General features: G+C 33.1%; 4 protein-coding genes and 1 pseudogene across 5 annotated transcripts; 4 read left to right on the top strand and 1 right to left on the bottom strand.

The window, feature by feature from the left end:
- Window positions 1-358: 358 nt before the first annotated feature.
- LOC18015941 (probable WRKY transcription factor 16) lies at window positions 359-3,629 on the bottom strand. Its single transcript, XM_006398114.2, has 4 exons — window positions 3,093-3,629; window positions 1,355-2,375; window positions 930-1,226; window positions 359-847 (listed from the first exon to the last, which is right to left on the bottom strand). Exons 1-4 carry the CDS (start codon window positions 3,554-3,556, stop codon window positions 530-532), a joined length of 2,100 nt encoding a protein of 699 aa, XP_006398177.2. The 5' UTR covers window positions 3,557-3,629; the 3' UTR covers window positions 359-529.
- Window positions 3,630-6,951: 3,322 nt separating this feature from the next.
- On the top strand, window positions 6,952-7,549 carry LOC112086426 (disease resistance-like protein CSA1). The gene is made up of 2 exons (XM_024155341.1): window positions 6,952-7,430; window positions 7,546-7,549. The coding sequence occupies exons 1-2, from the start codon at window positions 6,952-6,954 to the stop codon at window positions 7,547-7,549; spliced, it is 483 nt and encodes a 160-aa protein (XP_024011109.1).
- Window positions 7,550-9,040: 1,491 nt separating this feature from the next.
- On the top strand, window positions 9,041-12,507 carry LOC18015940 (inactive disease resistance protein RPS4). Its single transcript, XM_024155340.1, has 4 exons — window positions 9,041-9,982; window positions 10,067-10,381; window positions 10,479-11,456; window positions 11,542-12,507. Exons 1-4 carry the CDS (start codon window positions 9,056-9,058, stop codon window positions 12,505-12,507), a joined length of 3,186 nt encoding a protein of 1,061 aa, XP_024011108.1. The 5' UTR covers window positions 9,041-9,055.
- Window positions 12,508-15,831: 3,324 nt separating this feature from the next.
- Window positions 15,832-17,139, top strand: LOC18015939 (vesicle-associated protein 1-4). 2 transcript variants are annotated; one of them, XM_024155295.1, is made up of 3 exons: window positions 15,832-16,177; window positions 16,249-16,427; window positions 16,616-17,139. In XM_024155295.1, the coding sequence occupies exons 1-3, from the start codon at window positions 15,881-15,883 to the stop codon at window positions 17,025-17,027; spliced, it is 888 nt and encodes a 295-aa protein (XP_024011063.1). In that variant the 5' UTR covers window positions 15,832-15,880; the 3' UTR covers window positions 17,028-17,139. The 2 variants fall into 2 exon arrangements, with proteins under 2 accessions (XP_024011063.1, XP_006398175.2); XM_006398112.2 differs by having other exon boundaries at window positions 16,595-17,139.
- Window positions 17,140-19,665: 2,526 nt separating this feature from the next.
- LOC112086425 lies at window positions 19,666-20,586 on the top strand (annotated as a pseudogene).
- The last annotated feature ends 1,813 nt before the right edge of the window (window positions 20,587-22,399 follow it).

Genomic DNA, 22,399 nt, shown 5'->3' with positions numbered 1-22,399 from the left:
GAGAGTTTTTAGATATGGAGTTTTGTCTGATTCATTGGATTCTTGAAATAAAAAGATCTTTTGGGTTCTCTTTCTATTTGTGATCCTTTTGTATTTTTTATTCTTAATATTGAGTATCTCTGGTGTGTGAGCCTGGTGTATCAAGTAATGCATGGACCAAGGACTGCTTAACGTTCATCTAATCATCTGAGAATGATCGATTATTTGTTGAATTTTTGGTCACATATTTGATTCTCCGTGTCATTTTAGCTGGTTTTCTATCCAGCAGATGATAGTAACTTGTTCTCCAAGAAAAAAAATAGGCCAGGAGAAAAACAGAGTAAGATTCACAGTCCGAACTAACCAAAGGCAACAACAATAATATCTTCCTCTACTTGTCCTGTTTTAGCATAGATAAAATATTTAACAACGTTTTCACCTACTTTCCTTGAAATGTTTAACGAAATTCATATCTAGGAATTTTAAAAACTTGAGCAATTACTCAAGAGTATTTAACACACAAGTAGGTTTTTTATTTTATTTTGTAATCTCAGAAGTCCAATGTGTTATCCTCAGATTCCAGCTCTACTAACGTGGAGAACACCATTGAATCAGTTTTTGTTTCTCTCAAACCGCCTTCTTGATCCAGTCCTTTGATCTTATCTATAATCTCTGTACGTTTGATTCTTGTGCAACCAGAGAGGTTCAGAAGTTGAAGATTCTTTAGTCGATCATTGCGTGGGATGCTCTCTAAGCTTGTGCAACCTTGAAGGTCAATTTGCTCAAGACTACAAGCTTTCGAGAGTTCCTCAACTTCAACTAGTTTCTGAGAATGGCTAAGATTTACTATCTTCAACTTTCCTAAACTCTGTAAAACAAAACCAAACATAGAAACAGCTCAACAAATGCAAGAAAAAGACATGCGGTTGGTTCTCGGGATTTTGCATTACCTTGGTTCCTCCCCATAGACTTTGAAGCTGACTATAAGGCATATTGAGTTCAACAAGATGGCTAGGATCAAAATCTTGAGGCAACGATTGCAACGGATACTTTTCCCAGTGAAGTAGCCTGAGCTCATAAGGCAGAGAGTTCAGTTCCTGGGGGAGATGGAGTTCTTGAGCAGTTTCAGTGTTTGAGCTATAAATCTTCAACAGTCTAAGATTATACATATTCTCAAACGCCATAGGATTAACAACAACGTTTAGGTTTGTTGTGTCAAAAAAAATCCCTTCAATAACTTCAACACCCTAAAAAAGAAAACACACACACATATGAGGATCAAACTGATGAAGAGATATATACAAACCGAATAATCTGGAACTAGGGATTATTGTAAATAATGGAAAATATCAAAATGTGACCAGTCTAATAGTACCTTAGGCTCAATGTCTTCTAGTAATAATCTAATGCGTGAAGGATCCCAAAATCTGCGATGCCTCAAGATTTTATTATTTTCTTGATTGGCGATTTCCCGACCAACATCTTGAATCAAATTGTGCATATCAACTCTATTGTTCTTCGATATCATCAATAAAGACCTTTCCACAAGACGGTCGATTCCAACGTGTGGGAAGAAACCACACCCTTCAAATATCTTCATGACACGATCCAATTGTTCACCATTAAAGAAACAAGCAATGTCTAAGAATATGCTCCTCTCATTGTCGCTGAGCGCATCGTAGCTGCTCTTGAACACATCAATAATCTCCTGTGGAGGACATCGCTTGATCTTCTCGAAACTCGCCTCCATTTCTTCTGGTGTCGTCCTCCCTTCTAGCTCTCTGCCATAGAAGGAGAGAGCTTTAGGATTCCCATTGGCATACTCAACGACCTTCTTTGACACTTCTACTAGATCACTATCACTTGTTTCTTTCTCTGGAAACGCAAACCCGATGAATAACTTTAGAGCCTCCTTCTTGGTTAAGGATGGTACCTCATAAATACTATCAACCTGACACTGATAAAGAACTTGTTTATCTCGACATGTTATGATTATTAAACTTGCGGGACCAAAACAATCAAATCCTCCAAGGAAAGACTCGGCTTCCATAGGATCGTGCACATCATCAAGAACAACAAGAGCTGTTTTCTCTCTTAGTTTTTCGATGGAATGTTCTTCCCGCAACTTGTACAGCCCTTTCTCGTGAAACTTTACGTGGAAGTTTTCGAGGAAGAAATGAGTTTCAAAGTCCTGACACATTTGGTTAAAGGCTGCTTGTGCAATGGTAGTTTTGCCTATGCCAGGCATACCCCATATCCCTATCCTGTAGATGTCAGGAGTTTGCTTGCAAAGCAAGTTTTCGATCCCAAGCAACCTCAAGTAGATCCCAATCTTACCTGTTGGATAGAGCCTCTCGCGCACATCCGAAACAATCTCTTCTACTAAATCTGAGTCACTGCAAGTTGTTTAACAAATGGTTATTTTCATTATTTGTATACTAATCTTCTTGTTAATACATACATATGGTTATATATCCACAACGGGAAAATTGTCTAATATGAAACGGAATCACGAGATGTGAATAATAAATCATCACTAATTCACTTATCAAACCTAGCATTGTAAATGGTCTAATATGACTAGCTATAACACATGGTTGAGTTGAGCCACTTGAACAACTGTAACTGAATGAAATTATAACAAGATTTGAGTCTAAAAATATTAACCAGCAATAATGTTATATAAATACACATTTCAAATCGCCTTGAATTGAAGTCACGTTCTTTTGATTAATATTTGTTTTAACAAAAATAATAAAATCATTGACTAAGGAAATACATTTACATTTCAGGTAAGACAAACTTGCACAACTGTCTTACATTAAAACCAAAAAAAAAACTTTTACAACTGCATGAGACCACGACCAACAACACGTGGTCACTATTATACTAGTGTTATTTGTTTTCTCACCATCCGGATTTAAATATGATGTAATGAATTTAAAAAAATAAAATGATAACAACTCCACTAAGGTCTAAAAACCAACCTACCACTAAGTTTTTTTTTCTTTTCCCCACCACTAAGCTTTTGTAAATAAATTGTGATTCATTCGAAATTTCAAATAATATGTATTTTAGACTTGTAACAGTAAACTGTAAAATAAGAGACTTACTTTTGTTGTTCATTTGAGTCATGGCCTTGTAACTTGGCCGCTTCAACCAGACCGTTTCGCCATCTTTCCACCTTGTCGTCTTCTCCGGAGAACGAACTCCGGTGCTCGGAAAAAGCCTTTCCAAATTTCTCCGTCTGCTGCTCAACGATCGATGGAGTGACGTCACCGTAGAAGACTGGAATCACAACAGGTCCGTTTTCACGTCGCCGGAGATCCAAAAACTTGGCGAGCGTTTCCAAGCTGAGCGGCGAGAAGGCATAGTTCTCGGAGAAGACAACCACAAAGACCTTAGCTCCCTCGATAGCAGACTGAGTCACGGAGCTTATGATGTCTTCTTCTCCGAGGAACGTCGAGATGTTCCTCCGGTGGAAAGCAGCTGAGAGATGGCTTACGAAGGAGTAGCGCGTATCCTTCATGCTGAAACCGATGAATACGTTATGCTGATTCGGGCTCAAAGTCTCCATTGAATTTGTTTTCTTGGAGGTTCTCAAAATTATGTTTAGTTTGAAATTTCAATCTCTCTCTCTCTCTCTTTCTCTCCCTCTTTCTTTCTCTTTCTCTTCTTTCTCTGTATTTGTCTCTGTCTCACTCTCTCTCCTACAATTTTTAATTTTTTAATAAAGGACGAAACCAGTAAAAAAGTTTATAGAGACAATTGTGACAAAACGAGATAATTATGAAAACATTCGCAAAAAAAGTGAGAAAACAATAGAGTTTTTTGTTTTGAAAAAAAAAACAATAGAGTTTTCTACAAAATAACACTCTCCATTACATTTTTTTATGAAAGTACCTCTAACCTGTAAAAAATGTAAATAAAACCAACAAAATTAAATGTAATTAGTTGTTAATCTTCTATTATCATCGTCCTATTTGATAAATTAAGATAATATCAAAATAACTGTGACGAGGAGTCCAAATGTAATTTTAAATCTACTATTATTTTGTTGGAAAGTTTTGTCATATATATTGTGCTAGCGACGATGAACGCTACTAATCTGCACTATTGGATCATTGACTTCTATTGTCTTACAAAAGATCTTGACATATATATCATAGAAAAACCACTTTAATTTATTTCAAAAATCTTTTATTGCTTAATATAGATAATTAAGTTCTTGGATCTTAGTTTCTTTTGAAAAATATTATTATTGTTAAATTGGTCCAGTTCTTGGATTTAATATAATTTTGAAAAAAAAATTCATTAATTAAAAAAAAGAAGAGAAAACTAAATTTATAAAATAGGTATGCATCTTTTTAACTTAAGGACCGAGAAAGTTTTGTTTAAGATTTTTGGTTAGATAATTTAGATAGTACTTGGATCTTTTCTTTTCACAAATCTTTTTATTTTTAAATATAGATAATTTAGTTATTGGACTTTGAAAATTTTGAAAACATCGTAAACACACAAAAAAATATAAATAAAATAGGTTGAATCATGTAAATTAAGGACATAAATTTTTTCTTAAAGATTTTAGGGTTAGGGACTTATGTTTTTGGAGTTAACTTAGGGTTATGATTTTAAATTTGCATTTAGAGTTTAGTGTTAGCCTTTTTTAATTAGAAGACTTTTAGACTATATTCTTAATTTTAAAATAAATTTGAGAAGCTTCATTTATTTTTCGACCAAAAATAAATAAATAAAGTGAGACTATTTTCATAAAAGATTTTGATTCTTTTTGTCTTGGTAGTCTGTTAAGTAATCGGTAATATGTTTGAACTAAAAAAAATTATTTTCTGCCGAAGTCAAAATCTATATAGTATTATCACTCAGTTACGTAACATGGGCATTATTAATTTTCATACCTGACCCGCGCATGGCGCTCACGACCTCGTGGTGAATGAAAGTCTCCGCCGATCTGATAATTTTTATTAATTCTTTAGGTAATCGATCTGGTCATTTTTATATTGTGGTCTTGGTAATCGTTTTGGTCATTGTATAATAAAAATATAGAACAATGCAACATATAATAGTAATTGTCAGTTACTGACTTATGTTTACATATATATAATTAATTCTTGGTTGTTGTTCCTAAAAGGCTATGGACAGTCTGGACATCACCACGGTAGAAATATGGATATGGCAGTCTGACTTATCTGATTGCCTCACATGATTATCTAACAAACCTTCAATTAAAAAGTTAATTTTTTTTTGGTTAAAGAAAAGTTAATTTTTTATTATTTTTTTTAATTTTAACTTTTAAAAACAAATTACAAGTTAATTTTAACTTTTAAAAAAATTAAAAAAAAGTTAATTTTGTTAAAAAGTTAAAATTAATTTAATTATCGTTGAATTTTCTAGGTTATGATATTTTTTAATATAAAAAGAGTTATCTAGGTTAGCACAGATTTAATATAAACTTGTAATAAAGCAATTTTTAAAAAAATTTAGTCTTATTTTTAAATACACAAGAAATAAGTTTTCCATCGATTTCAATGTTTCATCATAAAGCTTTACCGCAACCTCTATATCAACTGTAAAAATCACTGAAAAATATATTGTCCAAGATTTATTATAAGTAATAAATTTTTGGTTAAAAATGATGTAAATATGTCTCAAAACAAATTACGAAAATATTTTAAAATGCTCAAAATGAATTAAAAGAGATTCTAAAACTATTGAACAGATTTAAATGGGATTCTTCATATTAAAAAATTGTTCCGAGTGAAAAATGAGAATAATGGACTATTATTGATCCAACATATGTTTTTACAAAAAATGATTTTCAAATTCTAAATGATTCGTATAAATGATCCATCTTATTGTGGTATAATTACGATAATTGTGTGTTTTATCTCCTTATCTCAGAGAGGTCAGTTAGAATGTTAAAATGTTCTTATTGGAAGTTAAAACATTATAAAATTTATTGTTAATTAGTTTTAAGTTGAAAGTTATTGATTTTTTATTGGATACCTGGAACTAAATTCTTTAAATCTAAATCTAAAAGTGTCGCATAAACGAACAAGAAACAATCTTAGCTAAAACAAAGATTAAAAAAAAAAAAAAATTGGAGTTTTAAGTGCTAAAGAATCACAAAGCATCAAACCATTCAAAAGGCTAACGAAGATGAGAAGCTATACCCAATGAGCAAATAAACAACTAGATAAGCAAGCTTTAGCCATTAATATCCAAAATATAACATTTGAAAAAGGAATCTATAACATTTGAAAAACGAAAATATAAGATTTCATAAAAGTATGTCTAGCTGTAGTTGTCATTCTGAATTACCTCAAAACAAAAAACAAAAGATTGACGTTTCGATCACGTATAAAACTGACTTTTCAAATAATCTTAGAGAGATTGACATCTAATGCAGATTCAAACACCTTATTCGGGTTGGTAAGAATAGATTTCTGACTATATTTTTTTGCTCAAAATATAAAACAAATTTTGCGACAATTTTGTAGTAAGATCCAATAACATAAAGATTAATGTTTGCATGAATGTCGCACTCATATGTCCTATCTGATAACCGCGTGAGAGGGTATTTAGTCGAACGTAGGCATCCAAAAAGAAAGTCAAACAAACAAAGTAAGAGTCATAAGTCACTACGCTAACCATTTTTTTACTATAGAATTAAATTTTCAGATATTTAAATTAATAAAAAAATTGATGTTAATTTAATAACCGATGCAGATCTAGAATCATGCATGTATTCACATTTTGTTTCTTTTTTTTTTCTTACATCAAATTAACACTTTATGTAAAATAATATTAAAACCCGTATCGTTAAATCCTTAATTATTAGTCATTAATCGGGTTATATAATATACTTCGGTGGCGTTGTTTAAGTCAAAAAGAAAACATACACTCTCTTGTCTTATTGAAAAAAACACCTCAAAAAAAAAAAGAAGAATACTGATGTCCAAGGCAACTTCTTCCAATGGCTCTGAAAATCGCCAACCTCAACACGAAGTGTTTATAAATTTCCGGGGAAAGGAGGTCCGAGGCAACTTCGCAAGTCATCTAAAAAATGCCTTGATAAGAGAAGGCATCAATGTTTTCACAGACAATAACGAGAGGATGGGAAAAGCTTTGGACATATTTTTTACGAGGATTGAGGAGTCCAAGATTGCGATCGCAATCATCTCAAGCTTGTACACGGAATCGAAGTGGTGCTTAAATGAGCTCGTAAAGATCCACGAATGTGTGAAGAAAGAGACATTGGAGGTGTTTCCAGTGTTCTACAAAGTCAATGTTGACACGGTGAAGAGACGGAAAGAAAAATTTGGTGAGAATTTCGACAGATTAGTGAAAAAAGAGCATACAGAACGTAAAAAATGGTCAAGAGCTCTGAGGTTTGTGGCCGGGATTAAGGGCGAGGTAGTAGATGAAAAGAGGTAAATATACTCAAACATATGTCTTTGTTTTTTTTTATTTGATAAATCATTAAATAAATTGTTTTTTTTTTTGAACAAAGAATAAATTATTTAAAACTTGCATGTTTGCATACAGATGATCAAATATAACGTTTCTAAAAATTTTATGACACGAATCTAATAAAATTACCAGATTTTATTGTAAGAGGTGAAATCTAATTAAAATCACTGAATGTAAAACTAACTATAAAAATAGGAATCTTTTTTGCCTAAATGAGTATTTAATTTGTGAATGAGCACCTTCATATCAGATTCTAATGTAGTGCTATATTTCTCTATTCATTTTTAGATGGTAAAGAAGAAAAATTACAGTAGAGTTTGTTTTATGAGTAGGTTGTCAACTCCACCAGCTCCAAATATCAAATTATATATAGTGCAAGGATGCTTTTCGGTTTTAAAACTACTTAATGTTTACTCGTTAACTATTTTGGTCTGAGTGTACAAAAAATATAATTAAGTTGAATGATTTTATTGTAATATATAATTAATAACTTTGATGGTATATTTGTATTAAATTGCACACAAAAAACTGCCAAATCTTGGTATCATATACATCATCATTTCTCACTCAACACTTCCACAACCACAAATAAGAAGTCTCTAGTAGTTCTCATAGAGAGATTCACACTTCCACAACCACAATGTCGAGCATTGTCTTGCGCTAAGACACCCTTAGATATTACACAAGTTTAAGTGTAGCATTTTTAACTTTTGTTTCTCGTTTGTTACATCTTAGAGTTTTTTTAATCTAATCATATTATAAATGATGATCAATCGATCCAATTCAACTACCAGCAGTATTTTGATGAACAATTCTACGAACATAGGTTCTATAATGCAGCTTTATAATACACATATTCACGACGATTCTACCCATTTCACGATGGATAGTTTTTTGCAACTAAGATGGACGATTCTGGAATTTTTAATAAGCTTTGCATCAACTGAGTGCAGAAACTGCATTTTCTTGTAAACCCAAACATGATGTAGAAGCTTTTAAACTCTTGACCATTGGACCAAATTGTTTACACGTTACTAACTTTATCAACTTCCTTGCTTCTTTTGAGCCCTAATATAACCTGAATCTACTCTCTTATAATTATTTAGTAATTATAGTTTTACAATTTAAAATCACTTGATGATGAATAATAAGACTCATATCTTCTATATACAAGGGTTGAAATCATATTCACTTTCAATGTAGGATATACTAACGTAGCAAATAGAGATTATGTGTGTTGCTTTACACTAAAGAAACCTTTTGGTCTCTCCAGCTCTACTTTTGACCGCAATTTTTATTGAACTCTTGTTGACTTGGTTTTTCTGACATATATTATAGCGATGAGGTCCAAGTCATTAATAAAATCACGAAGGACGTAAAGATAAAGTTAGGTGAAAGTCGGAGGGGCCAAGAAGGAAAGAGTCCAAGAATTGTTTTGCCCAAGGAAGAAATAGGAGGAGAGCCTGAGAGTTCTTTTAAGAAGAAAGTGTCTCCCTTCTTTGGGATCGAAACACGCTTACAACAATTGGAAGAGAAGTTAGATTTTAAATCAGACGAGCTCACTCGAGTTGTTGGAATTGTTGGGATGCCAGGAATAGGTAAAACTACTCTGGCCAAGGAATTGTTAAAAGATTGGGGATCCGAGTTCTTGCATGTGATGGTTCTAGAAGATGTCCGCGAGAAGTCAAAGTCTCTTGGAGTCCGCAGGTTGCAGGAGGACCTTTTATATGGTTTAATGAGGAGCAAATACGATGGAATGGAACAAAGAGATACTGAGTTTCCACATGAATCTTTAAAAGCTGAGCTAAGCAAAAGCAAAGTGTTAATTGTTCTTGATGATGTGAGTGAAAAGATTCAGATAGATGTGATTCTTGGTGGACGCAAATGGTTAAGAGAAGGAAGCAGAGTTGTCATCACAACGAGCAGCATGTCCGTGGTCAAAGAAATGGTAGACGAAGTTTATCTAGTCCCGGGGCTGAGTGATGAGGATGGGTTTAAATACTTTGAAAAACACGCCTTCTCTGGTCCTTGTGAGCCAAGTTTCAAGAAGCTTGCAAAAGAGTTTGTGGATTACTCTAGGGGACATCCATTAGCTCTCAAAGAACTTGGTGATGAGCTTCTAAGGAAGGACAAGGCGTACTGGGAATCAAAGCTTGGTGCGCTTGCGAAAAGCCCGATCAACAACAGAATTCAAAATGTATTGAGAATTCCTTATGACGATCTTAGCAAAGACCATAAGGAATTGTTCCTCGATGTGGCATGTTTCTTCAGGCATGAAGATGAGTATCATGTGAGGAGTTTACTGGATTCATCAGTTCAAGAGGATGTGAGTATAATAAGACATCTTGCGGATAATTTCCTGATACACATTTGTGGTGGTCGAATAGAGGTAAATGATCTGATGTACACATTAGCAATGGGACTAGGATCACATTCATCCTCTGAAAATACAACTAGTGGGCGTAGGTTGTTCAACCATGGCGATATCATTGCTATTCTCCGAAACAAAGAGGTGGTTAGGTTAACCTTCTGATTACACATTTAGAGTTACTTCCTTATCAATATTTGATATTTACTTGTTACGTGGCTTTTTCAGGAAGGGACCAAGATCAGAGGAATTTTCCTTGACATGTCTGAGGTACCAAAGAAAATGAGTTTAGACAGTGATGCATTAAAAGAAATGAGTGATCTCAGATACTTGAAATTCTTCGACTCAAGCTGTCCTAGAGACAGTGAAGCTAAATGCAACTTGAACTTCCCCAATGGACTTGAGTTCACATTGCAAGAGATTCGATATCTCCACTGGCTGAAGTTTCCACTGAGGAAGTTTCCACAAGATTTTAACCCCAAGAATCTTATAGACCTCAAGCTGCCTTACAGCCAGATTGAGCAAGTTTGGGATGGCAAGAAGGTATATATATATATATATATATGTCACATATTTATAATCACTAGTTTCATTAACAATTGATTCTTTGTTCCTTTTTGGTTCTTTATCTCGGCCATAGGACATATCAAACTTGAAGTGGCTGGATCTGAATCACTCAAGTGAGCTGCACACGTTGGTTGGTTTATCGCAGGCTCAAAAACTTCAAAGTATAAACCTTGAAGGTTGCACAAAATTGAAGACAGTTCATGAAGAGCTACGAAAGATGAAAAGTCTCATATTCTTGAACCTCAGAGGATGCATGAGCCTCAAGTATCTTCCACAAATGAAGTTGATCTCTCTGAAAACACTCATCCTTAGCGGCTGCACAAATCTTGAAGAGTTCAATTTGACTCCACAGAATCTGGAAGAGTTGTACTTAGATGGCACCGCGATAAAAAGGCTTCCTTCAACGATTGGGAATCTCCAAAGACTAGTCTTGTTAACATTGAAAGACTGCAAAAGATTGACAACTCTCCCGGATTCTATAGAAAACCTAAAAGCTCTTCAAAAACTAGTTCTTTCAGGCTGCAAGAGCTTTGCCATCTTTCCAGAGGTTAAAGAAGACATGAAGAATTTGAAGACTTTACTACTCGACGGGACAGCCATAAAAGAGATGCCTAGCTTGTTGCTACGCTTCAGTGTCAATCAAGGCGAAAATTCATCTTGGTCAGACAGAAATTTTCGTGATTGGCCGCATGCAATCTACACATTATCATCAGTTCAACGTTTATGTTTGAGCAGGAACAGTATCAGAAGATTGCCGAACAACATCAGTGATCTCTACAATCTCAAATGGCTTGACCTGAAGTTCTGCGAGCAGCTCATGTCTCTTCCAATGCTTCCACCAAATCTTCAGTGGTTAGACGCACACGGCTGTATCTCACTTAAAAATATTGAGAGCCCATTGGCTCTTATCTTGGCAGAAACAGAACATTCACACTCCACGTTTACTTTCACTAATTGTACCAATCTTGATCATGTTACCAAGAATGGCATCATATCTTATGTTCGGAGGAAGATTCAGTTCATGTCAGATGCACTAGCTCACCAAGAAAAGGTATTAAACATGACTGCACCAAAACAGTTCTTTTTATTTCAGTTCTTGTCTATTTCTTGATCCTGTTTTTGTATCAAATTGGCAGGGTTCGAAACTCGATGTGTTGATAGGAGTCTGCTATCCTGGTTGGCAAGTACCTGTATGGTTCAACCATCGAACGGTTGGGTCAGAGTTGAAGCAAAAGCTACCTCGACATTGGGACGCAGATGGGCTTACCGGTATAGCTCATTGTGCTGTAGTCTCGTTTAAGGACTACAGAGCTCAGAACAACCGCCTCTTAGTTAGATGTACCAGTGAGTTCAAAGAAGAAGAAGAAGAAAAGACTTTAAACCAGTTTAGTTGCATTCTTGGTGGGTGGACTGAACATGGCAGTGATAGACCCCGAGACATCATCAAATCTTTTGGTCATGTCTTTATCGGATACACCAGTTTGTTAGACATCAAGAAACGAGACAGTGGAGCGGGAAGTGTTGCCACTGAGGCTTCTTTCAGATTCGAAGTAACTGACGGGACAAAACAGATCACAAACTGCGAGGTTCTCAAGTGTGGCTTTACTCTGATTTATGCACCCACTAAACCTGTTCATAGCGAGATAATAACGTCTGGTTCAATGACCAACTGTGGAGGAAACACCATGCGTAAAGAAAGTCATTGCCAAATCCAAAGTGGAGCAACATCTGTTACCTTGGTGGCTCTAGAGACGGGCAGCGAGACCATTGAGGAAGTACAGCGTTATGGTCCTCTGGAAGTTAGCTTTGATGCTACTCCAACGATATGTGACGACAATATCAGTGGTAGATCCATGATGTCACCAGGGAGCTCAGAAGTAGGTGAAGTTGTTGATGGAGAATCTCCAAAAACAGAGGAGACCTATGAAGGAGGTGAAACAAGCACTTGTGTATCTCAAGAAGATACAGATGATCAGAGTCTAGCTAATGGAGTAAAAAACTTATGTGAGATGTTGGAGCAACCTATACGGCTTATGTTTATTGTGATCTCCATTTATGCGGGTGCTGCTCTTGTGCTGCGAAAGGAGAAGAGAAAGAGATGACAAATTAAACTCCATCAATCAATAAAATATGTATGAATCGTTCCTTTATGTATTCATTCCAATGGTATTCATCTGCACTTATCATATTGTAACTCCCCATTTGGCTTTCACTCTCACCATCACTCACCGCAATAAAAGAAAACCAAAGAAAAGAAGGTATACAATTCAGGGAACCAAACCGATAATTGTTTTGCGATCAGTAGAAACAGTCTACCTGAACCCTAATGAGTTTTGTTTTTAATTTTCAATTTCAATAGGTCTTGTCTTATAATGGCAACCATGCCTCTTATTTTATTGTAACGTAAAAAAACAATAGTGACACACATGAACAAATGTGCCACTAGGAAATGTTAGGTAACAGATTCACACTGACACTTTGGCTCATAATTTAACATATTCAAACTAATTTAATGTTAGAACGTTATGGGCTGAGGTCTCTACATCTCGGAGGTTCATGAGTACCGGAGCATGTTATATAGTCTCATCCCAAAGGTTATTCATATGACATTTAGATTTCCCTCTTGGTACTTTTAAGTTTATTTTAGTTCTCATCTAGTAAAGAAGCCTCACTAGTCACTAATTAACTTCCCAATGGACGAAAAGTCCCACCTTCACAATATCAAGTTTTCATAGATTTCCGCAGAGATGATATTCGCAATAGCTTCATCAGCCATCTCGCGGATGCCCTTAAAAGACATGAGATAAACATCTTTACAAACAAGCAGTGAAAATATAAAATTTCAAGAGGATCGAGGAGTCAAAGATTGTGCTAGCAGGAATCAATATTAGTAAATTACCATAAAATAACCAATTAAATTTCTATTATCATTTTAATTAACGAACTTTTTTTTATTCTCAGAAAAATACATCAATTAATTTTTTTCCTTTATTATATGCAAACTTTTAAAATAACCATTTAACACTATCGACTTAACCGAAGGTTAACTTCCGTTAAATGATGTTTTGTACAAAAATATTAGTCTTTAAATAGAAATTATATTAAGCTTTTAAAAATGTCCAACTAACAAATTAAAACAACTCCAAATTCCAAACAAACAAACCTGAATATTATTAAAACATTCAAATTTACAATTTAAGAATCATGAAAATTGGAAATATAAATTTTTGATAAATTACAAAATTGATATTTTTGACCTCAAAATAAGGTATGTCATTTTTGTATTTCATTTAAAAGTATAGGAAAATTTTCAGAAACACCATTTTTAGGTAACTTTTCTTTAACTACATACCACTAAAACTTGTTATTAACAAGCTACTTTTTATAGGTTAAAAAATAAATAAAAATTAATACCAAATATATATATATATATACTAGATTTTACCCCGTGCATCTCCACATAATTTTTTTAATCAAAATTAGTAATGTAATTTATATTTTCTTTGTAGATATAATATTTCTAATAAGTGATAAAATGTATTTTTGTGTATAAATATATATTTTTCAATTTTTTTTTGTTTCTAATATTATTATGACCATGATCATAAAAATATAACTCTAACATGGTCATTCTACTAATCAAAAAATAACTATTACTATAAAATATATTTCTAATTCGTTCATTCTATTAATCTGAAAAAGACTGTGGTTATAAAGCTATAATATAGATATTTACAAATTTTAAAATAATTATCTTAATATCTTGCATATTTTTATAACCTAATCCGTATAAAACGACAATTATAAAAAAAAACCTAACTCATCCCATCAAAGTACCATATAGTATTAATAGTTATCAATTTTGAATATATGAAATTTTTGTCTGAATGAATATGATTTAAAAAAATACAATGATGTATTCGTTAATCATATGGGTTATTCTGAAAATATTATTTAAATTTTAAATATTCTCTATTAAAATAGAAGAGTGTTTCATGTCCAAATATAATTTTTATTTAGTTTTCTACTATTCTATTTTTGGATAACTGTTATTTCTCTTACCAAACAAAATATTGATTTTAACTTATATTTACTAAATAATCAATTTAGTGTAATATTTATAAAATAAACTATTTTTAATTTCTAGTTTAATATAAATCCAAAAATTTAGTTTTTAATTTAGATTTAAGATAGATTTCTTTAAATATAAATTATATTATCAAAAATTATAAAATAAGTTATTATTATATTTTTACAAAAATAATAACCCATATATTAATTTAGATTTAATTCAAATATTTAAATTTAAATAGTATTTTCAATGAAAGAGTTGAAAGTAATATATTATTATATACTTTTTATAACACTTAAATATTTAAATTTAATAAATATTTAAAACATACAAAATAATATGAACAGACATGTTAAATATTTTAATAATCTTGATTCTTTTTGGATTAATATAAATGAGCATGTTATAATGATTTTTTTAATTATGGCACTTTTCAGATTAATATAAACAGATGGATTAGAATAATATTTTTTAATTGCGGTCATATATAATAATAGAAAAAATAAATCAATAGAAACAAATTATATTTAAATATAATTTTTTATTACTTATTAGAAAATTATATATATAAAAAATAAAAAACAACAATTATATTACATAAATAAAAAATAGGTTTCGTGCGGACGCACATGCTAGAATCTAGTATTTAATTAAATCTAACATATATTTAAAGAAGTCTAAAATAATTTAAATTAATATCTATGTTTAGAATTATTTTTTTTAGAAAAATCACTTTAAATTTTAAATTAAAGATAGTCTATATTTAAGGAAATTTTTAGTTATCTAAATTAATATCTAATTTCAAAATAAATTTACATAAGAAAATGTGTTTGTTAGATAATATTACAATAAATTAGGATATAATTTTAAAACTATTTTTAAACAAATTTGTAAAAATATATTTTAAAAATTGTTTCTGTTTTAATATAATGAAACAAATTTTGTTTTCTTCTCCTTCAGCTAGTATTTCAATATTCATATAGCATATTTTGATTGGGTTTAATTATATAATTAAAAATATAATTAATAAATTTATTATACATGTATAAAATAAAGGGCGTAAATAATAATAATAAAATTTGGTTGTAACAAAAACTAAAATTCATTGATATTCACTTTCTTACTTTAATTTATCAAAATATATCATTTGTGGTATTATATATTTATCATTTGACGTCCATTGAAGGAGAGCTCTCACAATTTTTAATTCCAATTCGCTTTGAAAAAAAAAAAGAAAAAAAAAAAATATATATATATATATATATATTTATCATTTGTGTCATTCCGGAGTCATTTTCATCTCTTTCCACTCGTGTACTTATGACTAACTGTCGGCTATGGCCTCGTTGTAGAAAAGAAAAAATCATATTTTTATAAAGTAACAAAATTTGAGAGCTCCTTCAATGGACGTCACCAGCCGCCACTCTCCGCAGGCGAAGCATCAAGTGTTCGTCAATTTCCGGGGAGACGAGCTGCGATGCGGTTTCGTAAGCCATCTAGTGGAAGCTCTCCAGAGACAACGGATCAACGTTTTCATAGACAAACTCGAGAGGATTGGCGAAGATCTCAGCAATCTCTTCGTGAGGATCGAAGAGTCGACCATCGCGCTGGTCATATTCTCCAGGAGATACATGGAATCGAAATGGTGTTTAGATGAACTCGTGAAGATCAAGCAACGTGCAGATCAAGGATTGCTCAGGGTCCGTTTTTTTTTTTTGGGCCTAAAGTAGAGAGTAAGGATACATTAGATTTACTGATTTTGTAATTTCAGGTCATTCCCATCTTTTTCAAAGTGGATCCAGTCACCGTGAAACAACTCCGGGGAGCATTCGGCGATCAATTCAGAGATCGAGAGTGGGAATATCGGTTTGATAAACCCATAATCGAGAGATGGAAAGAGGCATTAGCTTCTGTTTCTTGCAAAATTGGCCTCACCTTTGACAAGAAAAGGTATAGCCTTTTAGATCCTTGACTATATGATGATCCCCAAAAGCTAAAATCTTTGGCCTGATCACTGATTCGTTAAATGATAATCCACAACCCAATAGAAAAATAGTGTCTGATCTTTGATTCTTTTGCTACTCTGGATGTTTTTTTTTCTCTCTTTCTTTCTGCAGTAACGAAAGTGAATTCGTTAGGATAATCGTTAAGGAAGTCGAGAAAATGCTGCAGCTACAAGGGAATTCTGCAGTTAATCCATTTCCAGGAGATACATATTCTATTGGAAGGCAACGCATGAACAACCTAGCATCCACTCTAGAACCAGTGGAGGTATCCATAGAGAGAGTTCTTGTGCAGGAAATTTCTGAAATTGCGAGCCAGATTGTTGTGGCTTCCAAGGGTTACTCTGATATGGAATGTGAGAACACAGTTCTTAGGGCTCAGATCGTTGGGTTAAGCGAGAGGCTGCAGTCGTTGAACTCTATTATTGAGATGGTGGAAGGAGTTGTTGGAGAGGTTCCTGAGACTCCTGATTTTCTGATGAACCCTTGGCAACTTCCTTACTCTTCACAGTTAATCATGACCTCTGCTGATATGTTTCACTTCTGATGTTCAATCTCTGGATGTATGTGTATTGCATAGTCGACCAAATCCTGTAAAGAACACTGTATTTAGGGTTTCTGCTCACCTATTCTTGGCATGTCATTATGGAAGAGTTCAATGCAAGACCTCTAACTGCTTATTTGAGTTTCTTGAATGAAAGAAAGATTTAAGCTTTGCCTACATCTCAACTATTTATCACTCTTTCACTTTTTTTCCTGCAAGTTTAACATATTGTTAACATTGGAAGAACCAATTGTTCTAAGCATTCTATCTGCTAGTAAGTTTGTGTTAGTAAGTTTTGAGTAGACAAACAAAAAAAGTGTTGATGTACTCCTTTTAAGGTTGACGGTAGGAGTATCCATGTTTGGGCTTTTGAAGTTTAGCCTTTCCCCAAGAAACCCTAACCCTCTTCTTTAGTTCTTTTATCTGGTGCGGTGAAGAAGTCTCACTAACTCTCTAATAGACCCTCCTCCACAATATCAAGTTTTCATCAATGTCCGTTGAGACGAGCTATAACAAGTTTATTAGCCATCTCGTAGATGCCCTTAAAGGCATAAGATAAACATCTTTAAAGACAAGCATGAGCAGAAAGGTAAAAACATAAGCAACCTTTTCAAGAGGATCGACCAGTCAAAGTTTGCTGTACACTGTATCAGTATGGTGTTTGGATGAGCTTGTGAAGATCAAAGAACGTGTGGATCTAGGAAAGCTTAAGGTGTGATTATGAACATGTCCATATATTTATTTATTTATTTATTTATAGCTAGGTCTAATTGAGTTCAGATCTAGACCAATGTAGTTAGTGTAGATATGCAAATATTGAGAAAAATAGTATACTAACTGTGGCATCTCATATATAATCTCTATAATAAGGTGCTTTCTATATTTTACAATGTGGGAGCTCAGAAGAAGGTGAAGTTTTTGATGGAGAATCTCCAAAGAAAGAGGAGACCAATGAAGGAGTTGAAACAAGCACTTGTGTATCTCCAGCATGTTTATCAGAGAAACAGGCTTGGGTTTCTTCAAGAATATTTTAATACTAAATTTTAGTTAAAAATTTTGTTTAAAAAATTTGTGTAAAATGAGCTTTAATGGAGAAACCCATATTGCGAAGATCAATAATTGCAGAAGACCAAATTCACTCTAGAAAACCAATAGCGAAGATCAATAATTGCAGCTGATTACTTTCGCCCTTGAACAAGAACAAGTGGTAGACAATCCTTACGCAAATGAAGTGATGCCTACTTTCAACTCATAGTTTCTGGGCCGGTGGTTTATGCAAACTACGGACGAGTCGAAGATTTCGTTGGTTTGAATGTCTCGGAGTCGTCGTGATTGCGAGGTACAGACGGATTTACAGAGGTGACATAGTGAATAACGCATACCAGGCAGGAGCTGTAGGCGTGGTGGAATTGAGCAGCGATCAGAGAAGAAGATCGGAAGAGAAGAAGAAAATCAGAGAAAAGATCGGAGAAAAAGAAAATTTCCAAGCCAAAAAAGTTTTCCCAACTGCAAGAGCCAATTACATTAAGCCACATAAGCAGTAAGATCGATCCTTCTAATTATTAAATAAGGATCGATCCTACTTTTTAAACTCACTTTTCCAATTAAAAAGAGTTTATTTAATGGGTAAAAACTCACAAGAAACTCTTGATGAACATGGTCTTGATGAACATGGTCTTAGAGTTTAACTAATGGATAAAAAACTTATGTGAGATGTTGGAGCAACCTCTACGGCTTATTTTTATTGTGTTCTCCATTTATGCGGGTGCTGCTTTGGTGCTGCGAAAGGAGAAGAGAAAGAGATGACAAACTGTGAATTATATTTTTTTGAACCCAATTTTGTAACGCAAAACCGGAAAAAAAAGTATTCATTTAGTATTTTTATTTTAAAGACCTTTTTAGTTTTTACATAGCACCAAAAGAAAAAGAAAAAAAAAAGCTTTACTATAACAACAGATGAAAGAGCCGTATAGGTTACTTAATTTCAGGTAAAGGTAAGCATCTATAATTTCTTACGTTCGTTCGTTCGATTACTTAGCTGGATTTTCGTTGATTTTTTTCTTCTCTAGATTCTGGGTTTTTTTCTTTCCCACTTTCAAGTGATCTCTCATCGAAATTTTCAATCTTTCTGTTGGTTTCTCTACAAAACCTTTGGGTCTGTTTTGTCCTGCCCAGTTGCTAATTTTCTCGGTATGTTTTCGTATTTTGAGCAAAATCTCGGATTTTTACTCGAATGTATCTAGTGGGTGATGAAATTTGCATCATCAAGCTGTCTGATATCTGTTGGCTTAGTTCCATAATTTTTTTCCATGATTTTTGAAGCCATGCTATATCCAATGTCACTATGATGAGAGCTGGTGAAGAGGATGATGACAAGGAGGGTGTTTGTAATTAAGCACATCAGATCCCTCCTGATCTAGTGATTGAGATCTTGTCTAGATTGCCGACTATATCTCTTAAAAGGTTCCAATGTGTATCCAAGGAATGGTTATCCATCATCCAAAGCCAAGTATTCATCGACTCGTTCAGCTCACTGTCCCGAACTCGGTCACTGTTTCTGGTCGCTGTTCGTAGTGCTGAGAATCGTGTGGCCCTCTTATCATCTTCACACAATGAAACAGAGAAACCTACCACTTTCAAAATGCCAACACCCGGTTGGGTCATGAACCCTATTGGTTACACTTCTTTGCGTACCAGTCTCGAAATGACTGTGCCCTGTTTGCCTGTGGACCGTTTTCCATTTCTCTTGCGTCCATGGACGGTTAGGTTTGTTACATCCTTCAGATCCAGGTCGGTTCACCATATGTAACCCTAGCACTAGACAGATCATAACATTGCCAGATCTCAAAGCTTCTAGAGTTACAAGGGAGGACAGATATATGTTCTTGGGATATGATCCGGTTGGTAATGAATACAAAGCATTGTGTAGCACGTTTTTTTGGTGAGCGTTTTCAAGAGCACAGGGTTTTAACACTTGGAGGAGGAAACCTTATATGGAGAAACATCAAAGGTAGAAAAACTGAACGTTATAATGTTGTAACAAACGGAATATGCATCAATGTGATGGTGTATTTTGGTGGTTGGACTACCCGAAGACAAGAAAAGGAACCGAGGGTTTTTCATTTTGACGTTAGAGGTGAGAAGATGGGTTATATCAGAACATTTTGGGCGTTCATAACTCGTGGATCATTAATCAACTACAATGGGAAGTTGGCTGCGGTATATCCCATTCCTCGTGAGCCTCTCCACGGTTTTGATATATGGGTTTTAGATGACTTCGACAAATCTTCACCCTCTCTTGTCGGAGTTGTCAGGGAAAATTCAGTGAAACTTTTTAGGCATGAACAAATCCAGTGAGATCATTTTAGTTCTGCTAAAGTTGCCTCCCAGACATGAACCATTATACATTTTCTACTACAACCGAAAGGGAGCCAAGAACTATATTAGAAGAGTTGAACTTCAAGGATTTGAAGAGTTTGGGTGCAATCATACAAGTGATGAGCAATGTTTTTGTCAACTTCTTTTCTCACCGGAACACTTTGAAAGTCTTGTGCCTTTTTAATAACCCTTTCTGTTTGGCATTCGCTATTTTGTCTTTTAGCTTTGCTTTTTTAAGAATCAAAGGCCATAGTGCACTTAACCTCCATAATTATTACATTGGTATGATGACTCTAAGACGAGAGAAGAAACTAATGGTGCTTCGTTTTGACCTAAAAAGTGAGAGGATGTATCTGATCAGACCAATTTTCCGGTCAAAACTCCTGAATCACTTTCACTGATCACTTCAAAGGGTCATTAGGCGTTGCTTATTCCTTGTCATCTAATCCTCTTCGCCGTTTTATGATAATGGTTCTAAAAGACTGTGGCGACAAAATGTCTTGGTCATACAAACGTATTGTGTTTCCTCCCTTTGTTGTTGGAATTATCAGGGAAAAACTGACCTAAAAATCTTAGGCGTTAACAAACACGGGGAGATCATTTTAGGGCCGATGAAGTTGCCTCGCAAACATGAACCATTGTAAATTATCTATCTACTACAATACAACGACCTCATGCAACAGAATTGTGAACGGAGCTAAGCTTGAAGATTTATTCGACAGATTCATGAGAAGAGTTAAGCTTGAAAATTTTGAAGAGCTTGGCTGTAATCATACAGGTGATGAGAAGTGTGTTTGTCAACTCTTTTTCTCACCGGAATACTTTGAAAGTCTCTTGTCTTTATGATATGTTTCTTTTTTCCTTTTTATTTTCAGCTCGTCAGTTTTTTCTCTTTGTTAATATAATTAAGGTTATTCAGCTTAGTCACTCATTACCATAAAGACCAAAATTACCAATGGTAGAACTAAAGTTATGAGCATGCAATAAATTCAGAGCTAAAGTGAGAAATCATGGCATATAATTGAAATAGTAACAGCAATTCCAATGCCTTTTATTATTACTAGGAGAGAACCCGCGCATATATGCGCGGATCTTGTTTTAATTTATATTTTAAATAATATATTTTTATAATTTGTATTGAATTTTATGTTTATAATCAATGTTTGTGTTTAAAATATTATATTTTCTTCGTTTTTTTTCGTTTTTTCTTGATGATATATTATTTGTAATCTCTTTTACGCCTAATTGTGCTAAATAGTATAATTTTTCTTACAAGATAATAAGAAATTAAAAATTACTATTTTAATTTTTGTATAAAAACGTAGTCGTCACTTAAAAATATACGTTGAATATCAGAGATAAATATTTATTTGTTATTTGATTCTCATATTTTTTATTCTTGTAAATCTTACTAATATAATATTTGTTAATTTTCTTAATTTTATATTTTGAATTTTTTGGTTATATATATTATTGATTCCAACTTTTTTTAATTTAAAAAAGCATGTATGATATTTTTATGTAGACGCCCTTCTTTTTACTATTATTTTTAATAACTTTTTAATCATTTATTTAATATTCTTTGTGTTTTATAATTTTATTAGTTGGAGTTTTATAAAAGATTATTTTAAACTTTAAAATTATTAAGTTTTATTATTTTTTTACTTGCATTAAAATTTCAATTATATTTTTAATTTGAAAATGAATTTTAAATCACTTAAAAAAGAAAATAGAATGATGCATTTAAAAAGTTTTGTATATATAATATTTATAAATTTTGTATATTAAAAATCAATTTAAATTCACTGTAATATATATATATATATTAATGTTTATTTATATGTTCTTTAATGTATTTGCTTTAAATTTAATGAATTATTTATTTATTAATATTTTAAAATGACAGATGTCACTCTCTCCATTGTTGATGTGTCACTCAGCTGGAGAAAATTGATTGTATTTTATATATAAGATAAGAATATTCAGTAATACATAAC

Source organism: Eutrema salsugineum, unplaced genomic scaffold, assembly GCF_000478725.1.
Source record: "Eutrema salsugineum unplaced genomic scaffold, Eutsalg1_0 scaffold_20, whole genome shotgun sequence".
NCBI lineage: Eukaryota > Viridiplantae > Streptophyta > Magnoliopsida > Brassicales > Brassicaceae > Eutrema > Eutrema salsugineum.
The sequence above is the reverse complement of the archived record's forward strand: the minus strand, read 5'-3'. Positions and strand labels throughout refer to the sequence as shown.

What these genes read in the sequence shown, in the direction of transcription:
- LOC112086426 (XM_024155341.1), top strand. Translation starts at nt 6,952, where the DNA reads ATGTCCAAGGCAACTTCTTCCAATGGCTCTGAAAATCGCCAACCTCAA.
- LOC18015940 (XM_024155340.1), top strand. Translation starts at nt 9,056, where the DNA reads ATGCCAGGAATAGGTAAAACTACTCTGGCCAAGGAATTGTTAAAAGAT. An exon ending in CTATTCTCCGAAACAAAGAG is followed by an intron (nt 9,983 to 10,066) that starts GTGGTTAGGTTA and finishes TGGCTTTTTCAG; the next exon opens with GAAGGGACCAAGATCAGAGG. An exon ending in CACTAGCTCACCAAGAAAAG is followed by an intron (nt 11,457 to 11,541) that starts GTATTAAACATG and finishes TCAAATTGGCAG; the next exon opens with GGTTCGAAACTCGATGTGTT.
- LOC18015941 (XM_006398114.2), bottom strand. Translation starts at nt 3,556, where the DNA reads ATGGAGACTTTGAGCCCGAATCAGCATAACGTATTCATCGGTTTCAGC. An exon ending in GACTCAAATGAACAACAAAA is followed by an intron (nt 2,376 to 3,092) that starts GTAAGTCTCTTA and finishes AACAACTTGCAG; the next exon opens with TGACTCAGATTTAGTAGAAG. An exon ending in TAGAAGACATTGAGCCTAAG is followed by an intron (nt 1,227 to 1,354) that starts GTACTATTAGAC and finishes TTTCTTTTTTAG; the next exon opens with GGTGTTGAAGTTATTGAAGG.
- LOC18015939 (XM_006398112.2), top strand. Translation starts at nt 15,881, where the DNA reads ATGGACGTCACCAGCCGCCACTCTCCGCAGGCGAAGCATCAAGTGTTC. An exon ending in CAGATCAAGGATTGCTCAGG is followed by an intron (nt 16,178 to 16,248) that starts GTCCGTTTTTTT and finishes TTGTAATTTCAG; the next exon opens with GTCATTCCCATCTTTTTCAA. An exon ending in CTCACCTTTGACAAGAAAAG is followed by an intron (nt 16,428 to 16,594) that starts GTATAGCCTTTT and finishes TTCTTTCTGCAG; the next exon opens with TAACGAAAGTGAATTCGTTA.